This window comes from Centropristis striata, chromosome 19 (assembly GCF_030273125.1).
Source record: "Centropristis striata isolate RG_2023a ecotype Rhode Island chromosome 19, C.striata_1.0, whole genome shotgun sequence".
NCBI classification, from domain to species: Eukaryota; Metazoa; Chordata; class Actinopteri; order Perciformes; family Serranidae; genus Centropristis; species Centropristis striata.
The window spans coordinates 9,411,902-9,425,647 of NC_081535.1; the positions used below are offsets into that span (position 1 = coordinate 9,411,902).

The 13,746-nt window shown below is 38.6% G+C and overlaps 1 protein-coding gene across 4 annotated transcripts in view; it reads right to left on the bottom strand.

Annotated features, from left to right (window-relative positions):
- Positions 1-3,805: 3,805 nt before the first annotated feature.
- LOC131992750 (ankyrin-1-like) overlaps positions 3,806-13,746 on the bottom strand; it is a 103,807-nt gene continuing 93,866 nt past the window's right edge. For 2 of the 4 annotated variants that reach the window (XM_059358428.1, XM_059358429.1), the window contains 5 exons: positions 7,752-8,409; positions 6,961-7,096; positions 6,400-6,471; positions 5,085-5,179; positions 3,806-4,846 (listed from right to left, as the gene is read on the bottom strand). In XM_059358428.1, coding sequence (XP_059214411.1) covers positions 5,111-5,179; positions 6,400-6,471; positions 6,961-7,096; positions 7,752-8,409 — 935 coding nt within the window. In that variant the 3' untranslated portion in view covers positions 3,806-4,846; positions 5,085-5,110. Of the gene's footprint in view, positions 4,847-5,084; positions 5,180-6,399; positions 7,097-7,751; positions 8,410-13,746 lie in introns of those variants that run through there. The other 2 variants (XR_009396244.1, XM_059358430.1) reach the window with 2 other exon arrangements.

A 13,746-nucleotide genomic window follows, 5' to 3' on the forward strand; every position in this document is an offset into this window, starting at 1 on the left:
GATAGAGTAATATGATATTGCGTTTACATTGTCATGTATCCATTCTAAAGGAGTATAGGTGATCTCTATTCTTTCGCGACAGTTAAAATTTTACAATACTCTTCTTTAAAATACATCATCGAAGGTTACGCGTCCTCTCAAGTCACAAGCCCGGTTAAAATCTTTCTCTGTTCTTCCCCCTGATCCAACGAGGTTTGAAACCAAGCACCATCACTCACACACACACACACACACACACACACACACACACTCTCACACTTCACACACACAAACATGGTGGAGTTGAATTTATCAAAGTGCACAGGCTCACTGACTAGTTTAATTCCAAATAACTACAAAAATGATTATTATTGTTTTTCACCTCAGAGTGAAAAAAGAAGACTTCCATTAAAATAAAACTAATTCTTAATTTCCTAATTTAATTCAGTGCCAAATGGAAAGTTCATCTGGATTTGAAAACTGATCAATATTTGATATTTTAGCTGCAACCTAAACAAGAGGATAATAGCTCAGAGTTAAAGTGACAATCATTAAGGTTTTAGTTCTGATTAATTTAGCTACACCTGTGGTTACTGTTGGTAACAAGTGTGTTTTCACTTTTTAAAACAGCTTTTATTTCATAATAATGCTCCAAGACTTGCATTTAATCGCATTGATTGCATTTAACCACCAGGGGCAGTAAACACACTTCCAGAAGCTGCTAGGGAAACCCTCTGTGCATTCATACTACCAGACTATTAAGTATGCCATAAACAGATTTTGTATGTCCTAATGCATAGTGTTTCAAATGCAGTATGCCAAAAGTACCAGGATGCTCTACAGGATGCTCAACATCCAGTCACAATTTCCAGTATGTTAGCCAGGATGCTTTTCTGGCTATTTAACCCACAATCCTCTGCAGAGCATACACAGGTGCATAACAGGTGTTAAAGTCCATTTCCAGTAGTTCAAGTAAAATAGCCCCAACCAATATATATTGAGTCATATAGATGGACATACTTTTCAGAGGCCAACATTTCCATATTAAACATACTTTTTAAAATTGGTCTTTTGTAATATTATTATTTTTTGAGACGCTGAATTTTAGGTCCTTATTAAATGTAAGCCATAATCATTACAATTAGAAGAAATTAAATAAATGAAGACATGAAATGTTTCATTCTGTGTGTAATGGATCTATATAATGTGTTATTTCCACTTTTTGAATTGAATTACTGACATAAATAAACGTTTCTGTGATATTCTAATGAGCCAGAGGGTCAAGGTGGAATGTTATGATAATACAGTATGTTCCAGTTGTATGCATACTGCATGCAACAGCACAGCAGTAAAAACAAAAATTATGTGATTTGGATTGCAGCACCTTTGTCCTTAAAATTACATTCCCATACAATCAAAAATCAACCTCAGGAACGTTCCTCCGGTTATTGTCTCAGTTTCAAACACATGGTTAATGTTGTGAATTAAAACAAAACTATTTGGTTAAGTTTAGGCAACAAAACTGCTCGATGAGGTGTGGGGAAAGTTTATGGTTTGGGTTAAAATAACAACATTTGTTACGTAATTTAAGTTGCAAATATAAGTTAACTTTGTGACGTAAGTTACATACATAAGTTGACTTTAAAGATGGACTCTGCCACGAACTAACTACCAAAACTACTACTGTGAAGAGGTAATTTCTCATGCAAATACACTGAGTTGCTGTTGCTACAAAATGCCATGAAAAGTATAAAAACTGGGTTTGAAATCTTAAGGATTATGACTTCAACATGGGATTATTTTCTTTAAAATGCCAAATCCATCCTTTTTTTTAAACGCATATATAGTACAAGATGTCATATAGCCACTAACTCCTCACTTTAGAAGTTCACAGAGTCACTGGCCTCCATCAGCCAAACGATTTTAGACTGAGTGGAAATATTAAAAGTGGGCATCCTGTTTGTCCTCTGGTGTTTGGATTCAAATTTCAGATATACAGCCTTGCCTGATTTGATAAGATTACAAAATGGGTCAAGAAAGGTAACTTAAAAGAGAAATATAAATCAAAATTTTCTTCACTTTTTTGCAGCACTTGCAGTTTTTTATTTGACTTGGTTCAGTTCTTTGTAGAGGGAGGGATGCTTCATCAAAACTCTTTTGGTTTACTGTTTTTCGTTACTTGCCCCTGGAGCATGCACAGAGTTGCTGACTTCATACTCAATACTTTGGTTTTATTTGAATCAAAGAGTGCCCCACCACACACGCACACACACACACACACACACACACACGCACACACACATACATACACACACTTGCACACCAACCATCCTGCTCCATTAACCCCCCCCCCCCCCCTCTCATCCCCATCCCGCCCTAATCGGCCCCTTACACCAAAGTCTTATTCAGAAGCACTCTCTTTGTGTCCCGCACTCGTCTCTGAGAGGAGGACTCGAAACTTAAAAAAGAAAACATTTTGATTCTGACAGAGCAGAACTGAAAACCTGAGTGAAGTAACAGTGGAAAACATGTGATATGTAATAAACATGTGCTATATCGGATGAGGCTCTCATGTGCACGGACTGGGCATGGAAAATATGTGCATATGTCATTCAGTCACTCATTCATTCATTCGGTGTCTCACTCATTCAGGCTACAGTAGCATTTACATTATTTAAATATTGTGTTTTGATTTCCAGGAAATGTGTGCTACTATGACATGACCCCTCCGTAGTGCTGCCGTAGTCAGGTTTCTGCATAAAGGAAGTGCTTCAAAGATAAAGAGAACAATGGGTGGTTTACAGTGATGTCAATGGATGGAAATAGTGAAACAAGTACAACTTAAATTACTCAGAATAAGAAAATGGAGCTAGGTGGTTTCCACCTTACAGCAGCAGCAGACTCCTTGATAGGTATCAGTGTATTAAGTTAACATATCCTGGTTTATATTTTGCTACGTTAGGTGCTGAAACACAAACAATCCCTCTCAGGCCTCCACAGTCCCACACAGCTACAGCTGGATCACGTGATCTCCTGCATCAGTGCGTCCTCTCTGACTCATTCACATCAAGGTCGATGGAAGCAGCCAGGTGCAGCGCGGATGCTCGAATGCTGTTCGTCCAGACGGAGTTTCTGTCTTCACCGAGGAGCTCATAACTCATTGCACCTTACAGCCAAAGTCAAAATCCTTCATGTGGACAAACACAACCCTGGCTTCCATCTTCTGTGTTCTTGTAAGGTATTATTGCTGTGGCAAACTCCAAAAATCTAACACTCCAAACCAGGCAATAACGTATTTATCATGTAATGTGTTGATGTTGTGTGTATATGCATGTGTGTGTGTGCTTTTGTTTGTGTGTCTTCACAGTTCACGAGTCTGGGGTCAGTGTTAATAAGACAATCACAGTGCTACCTGTCTGTCCTCGCTGCACCCATCCAATCACAATCACATGTTGTAGCATCATGCTTTTTTTTTTTTTTTTTTTTAACACTTGCTACCATTCCTCCAACTCCTCCGAATCACTAACATCCTCACACGAATCCGATCCTCCGTGTTGTTTCCGCTTCATTCACTTTGTTTCAAATGAATGAGAACTGGACAGTGAGGCGCTACAGCCGTTGCGAACAGATAACGAGGGAGCACACACAAAGTTTTTAAGCGTTGGATGGAGGAGCTATAGATACTGATGGAGAGGCCTGTGATTTTACTGCATATTGACTGACGCTACTGATAAAAGGTTGTGAATCAAGATGAAGAGCGCTACTGGGAAGAAATGATGGGAAAAAGGTAGAAAAAGGTCTCGAGGGAGCAAAACGTTGATCTTTGTGTCGTAGAGCTGCTGCACAATACAATCAAGCAACCGACCCCTTTCCGGAGAAAACACGAGGGGTGGAAGAGATTCAGTCCCCGGCCCGTGGTTGGACAATACTTTAAACTGAGGCGGGCAGGTTCCCGGAAGAAAAAAAAACTTCATCCACGACAAAAAGGGGGAAAGACGTCAGCGCACGCGGACAGAAACACTCACGAGCAAAGGGGAGCACACAGCGGCTTTGTCATTCCAGCGCTGAGCGCGCGCCATGACATCACAGGGCCAAAGAGCCAATCGTGAGGCGGGGCTCAGCGCCAAGCCAGAGGCGAGAAACACATGCGGTAGAGAAGAATACGCGCACACATACGCACACATACACACACTGACACACGTCCACGTAGCATAGAGTGCATATATCACATTGAGAATAATAGGGGAAAAGGGTCCAGTGAGAGAAGCATTGGTAGGCTCAGCAGAAGCTTAGCTGTATACAGAACCATCCATTGAGGGACTTTTTTTTGGCTGTAGTGTTATTGGACTCGCTTGCTGACACAAACCACTCCAGTTTGGGGGGATAGGTCCTTTAAAAATGGCCTGCGGCCCAAGCGTGGGCCAGCCCCGTACCTTGTACCCCTTCAGTTTGTAGATAATGACAGTTCAAAAGGTCAAAGGGCATGCACCAGCAGTCATCATGCGATTACAGTTCACAGGAAGCACTTTTTGTTGCTTTTTTTTTTTCCTTGGTTGTTTTACTGACATTTAAGTTTTGTTTTTTTTGTAAAAAAAAAAAAGAAGAAGAATCATGCCTTAAGTCTAGTTGATATTTTTCTTTACAAATGTTATAAAACTACAAGTTGAGCTCCTCTTTTTTTCTCTTTGTCTCTTTTTCTTTTGTGGTGCTCCATGGTCACACGTATAGAGGATGATTCTGTGTTTGTCATTTTGTAGTTTGCACTTCTTAAAGTCTTTGTCTCACTCTTCCTCTCCTCCTGCGCTCATTTTCCTCGGCGTCCTGGTTGTGTTTTTGTGGAGGATGATTTGGCAGTGGCTTTCCGGTCCTAGAAAAAAAACACACAGACACCATTTACACACAAAGCACAGGCGAAATTAATTTGGCCTTCCAGAAAGAAAGAAGAAAAAAATTATCAAAGTGTACTGAAAGCCAAATCTGAGGTTCTAATTCTGAACAGAAATAGAAAAGAACAGCATGTGAGAAACTATTGAGCTCCATTATGTTGCCATACAGGCTTTTATCCAAGCACTGGGATGCACAAGTGCTTGTTGTGTGTCCCGTACCTGGAGGACTGGGTAGTATGTGTATTTCAGTGTTTAACTCTCCGCAGACTGGTGCGCTGCGCTGACTGAGCGCCCTTTCTCACATCCACCCCCACCTGGAGCAAGGAGGGAGGGAGGAGGGAAGGAAACAACACTCGGACCAGTTAACTGCTGAAGCCTCAACATATAAGAAGAGCAGAAAACTAACTGCCTCTGTGGCTCACTGCAGTCCCAAAATACAAACAGATGTGCAAGCATTTTAACAGTGATGACAGTGATGATGTTGATGTCTATTAAAGGAATACTTCACCCCCAAAATAACCTTTTGTATGTCAGTTACTCAACCTGTGTTACCTTTTGTTGTTGTTTTTTTGCATGCCTAAAAGATGAACAATGACATATGAGGGGGCCAAGTATGAAAGAAGCAAATTTGCTATATTAAAGTGGCAAATCTACGAGAAAAAAAGTTGCAGATTTACAAGATTTGAAGTGGCAAGTCTGCGAAAAAAAAGTTGCAGATTTACAAGATTAAAAACACACACACACACACACACACACACACACACACTTCAGAGATGGATAAAGAATCACTAAACCCAGCCACCATGGCACAATTTAAGACGCATCACTTGAGAATGAAGTTACATACTGAAACTCCAGATTCTGTGATCTGGGCCTCACTGGCTCCATGATGGCTAAAGAAAAAGCTATTTGGGGAGCAGATTGTCCGGACTCACCACAATTTAAATACGTATGTTCCAAACTATTGCATGTCAGAGTGCCATCTCCTGCTTTCCGGCTGGCATCCGTTCTGTGTTGGGGTTCCTTGACAAATACAAAACACTATTTTTCCGACTTTTTTTCTCATAAATCTGCAACTTTTTTTCTCTAAATATTACCCCCGTCCACCGGGTCTGTATTTTTATTTATTTTTTCATACATGGCCCAATACGCTGTCATAAAGATGAATGGAGAATCAAACAGTGCTGTATTAAGGTGGAGGCATGCCAGAAAAACAACATTTCCCCGAATAATTCAAGGTAACACGGGGTGTGTAATTGATAAACAAAAGGTCATTTTGTACAACTATGTCTATGATGTATTTAATATATTGATGTCTAATTTCTTCATGACAATCATAAAAAAATCAAATTAACTAAGAATCATAGTGGATTTGCTGTCAGATTTGCTGATGTGGACATCATTTGGCTGGTGGCTACTGTTTTCCCACGCTTTGTGCCCGGCTATGTGAGTGATTCACAGTAATCTGCTTGGGTTAACAGTGTTTATGTGCGGATATGACTCAGTGTACATGATATAAACACGACTGACTCACCTTTCTGGCAAGCACGCGGCCGTGTTCATCAACAAACTGCGCCTCAGGAGCGTACTCCTCTTTCTCCTCTCTCTGTGCAAAAATAACACAATTTGCATGTAAACAGCAATTCATAGTACCAATATTTGAAATAGCTTGCAATCAGAAATGTAAAACAAAAACAAAAGGTATTGGACATGGCAGTTATTCCCCATGTGTTGCACCACACAACACATCATTTTCGTCGGGCTCTGTGACATCATCAAAATCAATTTTGATGATTGTTGACTTCTTAAGTGAGACTAAATTTGTTGATGGTTGTGAGAAAAAAAACAAATCAAATTGAATGACTTGTCTTCCCATCTGATCATTCAAAAAAGATAAAGGAATGGACAAAGATGTTTCCCCCTCTGGGCGCAGGAAGCGGCGGCTGGTCGGCGACCTGACCTGGCCCCGCCTCTGCTCCTGTTGCCAAGCACGTTGGCCCACCTCCTGGTGAGAGAAGCCCAGCCCCTTGTCAAAGGGCTGCGTGCCCTGCAGGATGCGCCCACGCAGCACATGAGAGTAACCCGTGTCACACACCGGAGTCAGCAGAGCCTCCTGGGCCACGCGCAGGCCCGGCACGCTGCCGTCTCGTCCCGATGACACCGAGCCCACCCAGCCCTGCAGGGAGTCCTTGTCTGGTAGGTAGGGTTGAAATGCTCCGCCTCCAACCATGCTGGAGTGCAAAATGCAAATAAAACAAAAAGGAGAGAAAGATATGTTGCCATTTTTAGCACAGAAAGTGAAAAAGAAAACACAATGTAGCAGTGGTGGAATTTACTCAAGTATTGTACTTAAGTACAATTTTGAGGTACTTTTACTTTACTTGAGTATTTACATCTTATGTAACTTTATACTTCTACTCCACTATATTTTTAGGCAAATTTTGTACTTTTTTCTCCACTACATTTAGCTGACCGCTTTAATTACTTTTCAGGTCGAGATTCAACATAAAATATATAATCAGCTTAAAGTAATTAGACTTTTTAAATTTGAATCTTAGTATAAGTATATTAAGTAATTAAATAGCTCTATCTTTACAAAATCAAACGCTGCTTACATAAATGCATCAATATCAATAACCCAATAATATATTATCAATATAATAAGTATAAAACAATCTGATGGGGCCATTCTGCATAATGAATACTTTTACTTTTGATACTTTAAGTACATTTTGATACTGATACTTCCGTACTTTTACTTAAGTAAGGGTTTAAATGCAGGACTTTTACTTGTAGTGGAGCAGTTTCACAGTGTGGTATTAGTACTTTTCCTGAAGTAAAGGATCTGAATCCAGTGTAGTCAGTCTGATGTAATAGAAGACGTACCGGTTGTCTCCATTGTGCTCAGAGGCCCGACTCAGTCCCGACACCTCACACCGCTGGGCATACACCTGCTGGCCTGCAACAACAGAAATCCCTTCCACTGAACCCAACCCTACACCTCCACCTCCTCCTTTTGCTCCTCCTCCTGCCGCGAGGACCTCCCCTCTCCTTCCATCCAACCTCTGACCTCCCAGCTGGCCGTTTAGATTGACCTTGGGCACGGCGCCACTGGCCCTCACCCTGTCCCACTCTGCCAGTACAGTTGCTGGCTCCTGTGGCGCCTCCTCCTCCTCAACCTCACGTTCCTCCTCCTCCTCCTCTTCCTCCTCCTCCAGCTCCATGATGGAGCCGCTGGCCCCGCTGGCTCCGCTGCTCGGGCGCCCCAAGCTGCAGGGGAGGGAGAGCGTGGCGCCCTCCGAGTCGTCAGCCCGACTGCTGCACTCGAGGGACGAGTCCTCCACCGTGACCAGCGAGGGGCTGACCCCTGCCGGCCACACCTGAACATCTGACATCTCCATTAATGTGTCTTCTTCTGTGGTGGCGATGGGAGCGCACTCCAGGCTGGAGACTTCCTGCCAGTAGGGCTCTACGCCCAGTGGGGAGGGTAAGCTGTACTGCAAAGAGGCGGGGGACAGCAGCTCCTCCTGCACCAGCCCATAACCTGAGGGGAGACAGGGGCGAGACAAGAGAAAGACTAACACCACGCAGGCATAGCCAGGGGGAGGGGGGGGGAGGTGGAGGGTCGACTGTTTCTCCAACCTGTGAGGAAACAGTGGGGCTCAGCCCTGTCCCAATATACTATCACACAGATCAGAGTAAGGCTTCAAAAAGCCATGAATTAAGACTGAGATATCCTCCAGTCCATTTCATTAAAGGGACAGTTCTCATTTTTTGAAGTGGAGTTATATAATGTGCATATCTATGGTGTCCATTATATAAAATAAATGGCGGTGAGCATGCCTCTAAGCAATGTTGATGGGGGCTGCAGGAAAATTAATTTTAGCCACCTAAATAAATAAATAAATAAATAAGTGAACGCTACAGGTGCATCTCAATAAATTAGAATATCATAGAAAAGTTTATTTATGTCAGTAATTAAATTCAAAAAAGTGAAATAATAACACATTATATAGATCAATTACACACAGAAAGAAACATTTCATGTCTTAATTTATTTTCTTCTAATTATAATGATTATGGCTTACATTTAATGAAGACCTAGAATTCAGTGCCTCAAAAAATGTGAATATTACAAAAGACCAATTTTAAAAAGTATGTTTGATATGCAAATGTTGGCCTCTGAAAAGTATGTCCATCTATATGACTCAATACTTGGTTGGGGCTATTAGACTTGAACTACTGGAAATGGACTTTTCCATCATATTCTAATGTATTGAGATGCACCTGTAGCTGTAGAATATTTTTTACTGCTTGACCTAGCCTTCAGACAGCCCCATTTAAGCTTACGCAGCTGTTTAATGCTCTCATCACCAGACTTCATTGACAAAAACTGTAATTTTACCTGGCAGAACACATTAGTGCTTTGCTGCATTAATCGTTTAGTGTTTCCCGTTATTATGCGACTTTGTGTGTTTTAAAGGGTAAGTTTGGATTTACCAAAGTCACACATTAACACAAAAACAAGCTAACCGACTGAGGCAGTGGTAGACTGCTAACTCCAGTCTTCTGTAAATGTAAAATGACTGTTTTTGTGTCTGGTGGTGAGAGAGAACAACTGAAGTTCCCTTATGTAAACTTAAACTGGTATATCTGACAGCAAGGTAAAGCAGTGAAAATAAGGTGTACACATTGTTTTAGGAGGGCCTTTTTTAGGTGGCTAAATATGTTATATGTTTATATATAAATATATATAAATAAAGTCACAGAAAAAATTATTAGACCAGTGTTTTCTTCAATTTCTTGTTCATTTTAATGCCTGGTACAAATAAAGGATTTGGACAGATATACTGATAACAAAAGTAGCTCATAAGAGTTTAATTTAAGAGCTGATATCTAGTAATTTTCCATGGTTTTCTTGATAATGATTTTGGACATTATCAAGAAAACCATGGAAAATGGCTAGATATCTCAAATTCTACAATTCTACAATGTCATTTAGCAGATGCTTTTATCCAAAGCGACGTACAAATGAGAGTTAATTACACAAATAACACAAATTCAACACTTATGAGCTATTTTTGTTGTTATCACTATATTTGACCAAACAAATGTACCCTAAGTTATACCAGGCATTAAAATGAACAAGAAATTGAAGAAAACAGAGGTCAAATTTTTTTTTCCATGACTGTATATATGTTTATATGTTTTGCTGCTGCTGTCCACAGCGGTACGAGGCTTAGTCTCCATGCCTGCTTCTCCAAACTGGGAGCCTGCCAACCCCCATCTACTGTAGGAAATACACTGACTGTGGATAAGTACCTCATATATCCCCACTTTAATAAATCCAAACTATTCCTCTAAGCGTGAAAAGAAAGATATATTTAACCAGCAATCTGTCTCCAATAAATCCCAGCCAGAATGTTATGTACTACTTTCAGTTTGAAAGGTAGAGCACAAGAACAATACTTGTGTTTCACTTCTCACTTTGTCTAATTGATGTATGTTTTGATCCAAGTACTTTAGGTTATTGTCATTGGGACACAGCAGTGAGGTGGGGGTCAGAGGGGTTTGGTGTATCACCTGTCGTCTATGAGGTGAACGGTGCAGGGCTCTAGTTTGCTACCGTGTAAGAAAGTGAATCTGCAGAACATACACTGTGTTCCTTGATCAGTGAGAAAAGGTGAGTCTAGAGTTAAACAGCATATAGATTGAGGGGTTGGCACGATATAAACTCATCTTTAGTAACATCTTAGAAAAGTATTCCAATTGGGTTTTAGTATCCTGATTGAAACGGGGGTTCATTAACAGGCTGATTAGCACATAAAAGCTATGCATTTAAATACAGCCAATAATGAAATTACAATATTCAAAGAAAGTACTTTACGTTTACGCAATCCTGCCATCACAGATATGTGTTCAGTTAATGTCAGAAAGCATTTTTAAATTATTTTTAAATTAATTTATTTTTTAGATAACTGGTGTTGACCAATCAAGACAGAGGCTGGGTGCTGTTCTTTTTCCAAAATCACAAAATATTTTTATATATTATACAGTCATGGAAAAAATGATAAGACCACATTTTCTTCAATTTATGGTTCATTTCATACATGTGTTTGGACAAATATAATGATAGCAACAAAAATAGCTGATAAGAGTTTAATTTAAGAGCTGATATCTAGAAATTTTCAATGGTTTTTCTTGATAATGATTTTGGTTATTATCAAGAAAACCATGGAAAATGGCTAGATATCAGCTCTTAAATTAACCTCTTATGAGCTATTTCTGTTATCATTATAGTTGTCCAAACACATACCTTTATTTGTACCAGGCATTAAAATGAACAAGAAATTTAAGTAAACAATGGTCTAATCTTTTTTTTTCCATGACTGTAAATATACTAGTTGTTTTTGATGTTGTAATAAAACATCTTAATTATCGTTCCAACCCTTGTCACACGTTTCTGATTGGAAGTCAGCAGCATCTTGCAGATTCTCCAGAGGAAAATGCAAGTTACTGTTGCTCTTGCATTGTCAGCGTCATGCATTTGTGTGTCTGCATCCCAAGCATCCAAATAAAGGTCATTGTGTACACACACACGCACACACACGCACGCACACACACTCTCACACAACCTTACATACACACTTATACATACATAAACATTAGACAAAACTGTTATGTTTAAAGAGCTTTTTTGTCATTAATTTTGCCTGTAAATAAGGGCAATTTACCATACTACAACTCCTCTAGTCTACATTTATTTATAAATTAATTAAATAGTTAAAAAAAAATCTATAATCATTCACCTGGCTGCAGCCTGTATTATTTTGTGTTATTCTAATGAGCCTCTTTGGATTCAAGATTACTTAATTGATTGTTAATAATAAATTACATTATTGGGTTACCATGACGTCATTCATTACAATAACATTAGCAAAATACACAAGGACACACAAACACACTGTCAAATGCACAAACACACATTATATTCAGTGGTCATTTTTTAAAATGATCTTTTATAATATTAATTAAAAAAGACAAAAAGATCTTATATATTATAATATAATAGTATGATTCACATTCACTTAAAAAGTTATATTTATATATAATATATATATAATACATACAGTTTAACAACAGCTTCCTTATTTTTATCTGATGTCTGGATCATTTTTTAAAAATATTTATTTTCTTTCCAACAGCTGCTCTTTGTTTTGTTTAATAAATTGATAAGCATTTTCAACCATCATCCATCATCTAAGTTTAACATAAAGCCATGATTAAATGTCCAACTATTTAAAAACAAATATATTGAAACATATTCAGTGTTTTAACAAATATACTTTGGGAATACTATGTGAATTACATCTTACAATCTATAAGTTTTCTTCAGTGATATATGAGGACAATAATATTCTCACAGTTTTGTACATGTGACCAGTTTGGATTTGGGATTGCCTGATTACTCTTAGTAAAATGTTTTTGATAAATTGTTGTATCAATGAGTTCAGATGAATGGCGTAAGGTGAAATTGAACAGTAAAGGAGTATTTCACCCAAAAGTTAGGATGTGTTCACACTGAAGCAAGGCTCAGGTTGAAACCAAAAACATCGGAGAAAGATGTAGAGGCTTTCTAATAGTGTTGCTGAGATGGGGCTATAATATGAGGACAACCAGTTTAATATTCCAGGCTATTTTTACAAATTGCTTATTATACTCCAAGGCGAACATTTTTAGAATTTGTTGTTCATATCTTAAGCATGCCAGACAGAAAACAAGGGGATTTGTTTGTAGGAATTAATTAATTACACCTCCTGTGTCTGATGATTTGAATGACTAATGTGTCACTTTGAGGCAGTACATTGATTTTAGCTTTCACCATCATTTTCAATCTTGGAAAAACACCTTTTTTGTACTATAATTATGGGAGAGAATGAATAGAATTAAGAATATAATATATATAATCAAAAAGAATGAAATAAATAAATAAATTACGACTTTGATAAAAAATATGTCTATCAGGGCATTTACTGTATGGAAATAAGGCATTATTACTAAGATACTGTCCATGCATTGTCATTTTTTTAATTCTAGCAAAGCTGATGTGTTTTTTGCTGAAACAACAGATGGTATATACACGTTCGCCCATACAGTGGAAATAAAATATATTTTTTAACCTCTTTCCTTTAAATGATTGTGACAATGTGATTTATTATTGACATATAAAGTGTATATTGTCTCAAAACTTAATGAATAAATCTCTTTCAAACATATCACAATGAAAATGAAACTATAATTACCAGAGGACTGTGTCTGAAAACAAATTATTCCAAATTTATGGGCAACTGTGTATATCCAGTAAATTACTAAGGTAAGTAAAACAATTTAGCTAAATCTACATTACCTTACCAGACAATCGGCATTTTTTTCATTCTCAGATTTTATTGCTTCCCAATCAAATTGTGCAGATAAGATGAATTTTACCACGACCTGTTTTACCATAAATAAAATGCAACAGCAAGTCAAATTGTTGTAAATAGAGCTATGTAGCTAATGGAATTCATAATGACTCTGACCAGTAAAAAAACAATTATTATTGGGTGAAATACCTCTTTACTATGTAAGTTATCATCTCTCAGAGATTTTGTGCTAGTGGACTAAAATGTGAGTAAGCATGTGTGTGTGTTTCTGGGATGGTACAGGGCCAGGATGATGAGATGTGGCGTCAGAATGAGGTGAACAGGGAGGAATGAGTCAGAATTAGAATGAGAGTTAGGATGAGTTAGATGGATCTGGGTTAGCCTTTCCCTTCACTCCTGCTATTTAAACACAAACACAGACACACACAGGTGTCAAAGGCACAGGATGTAGTGAAGCA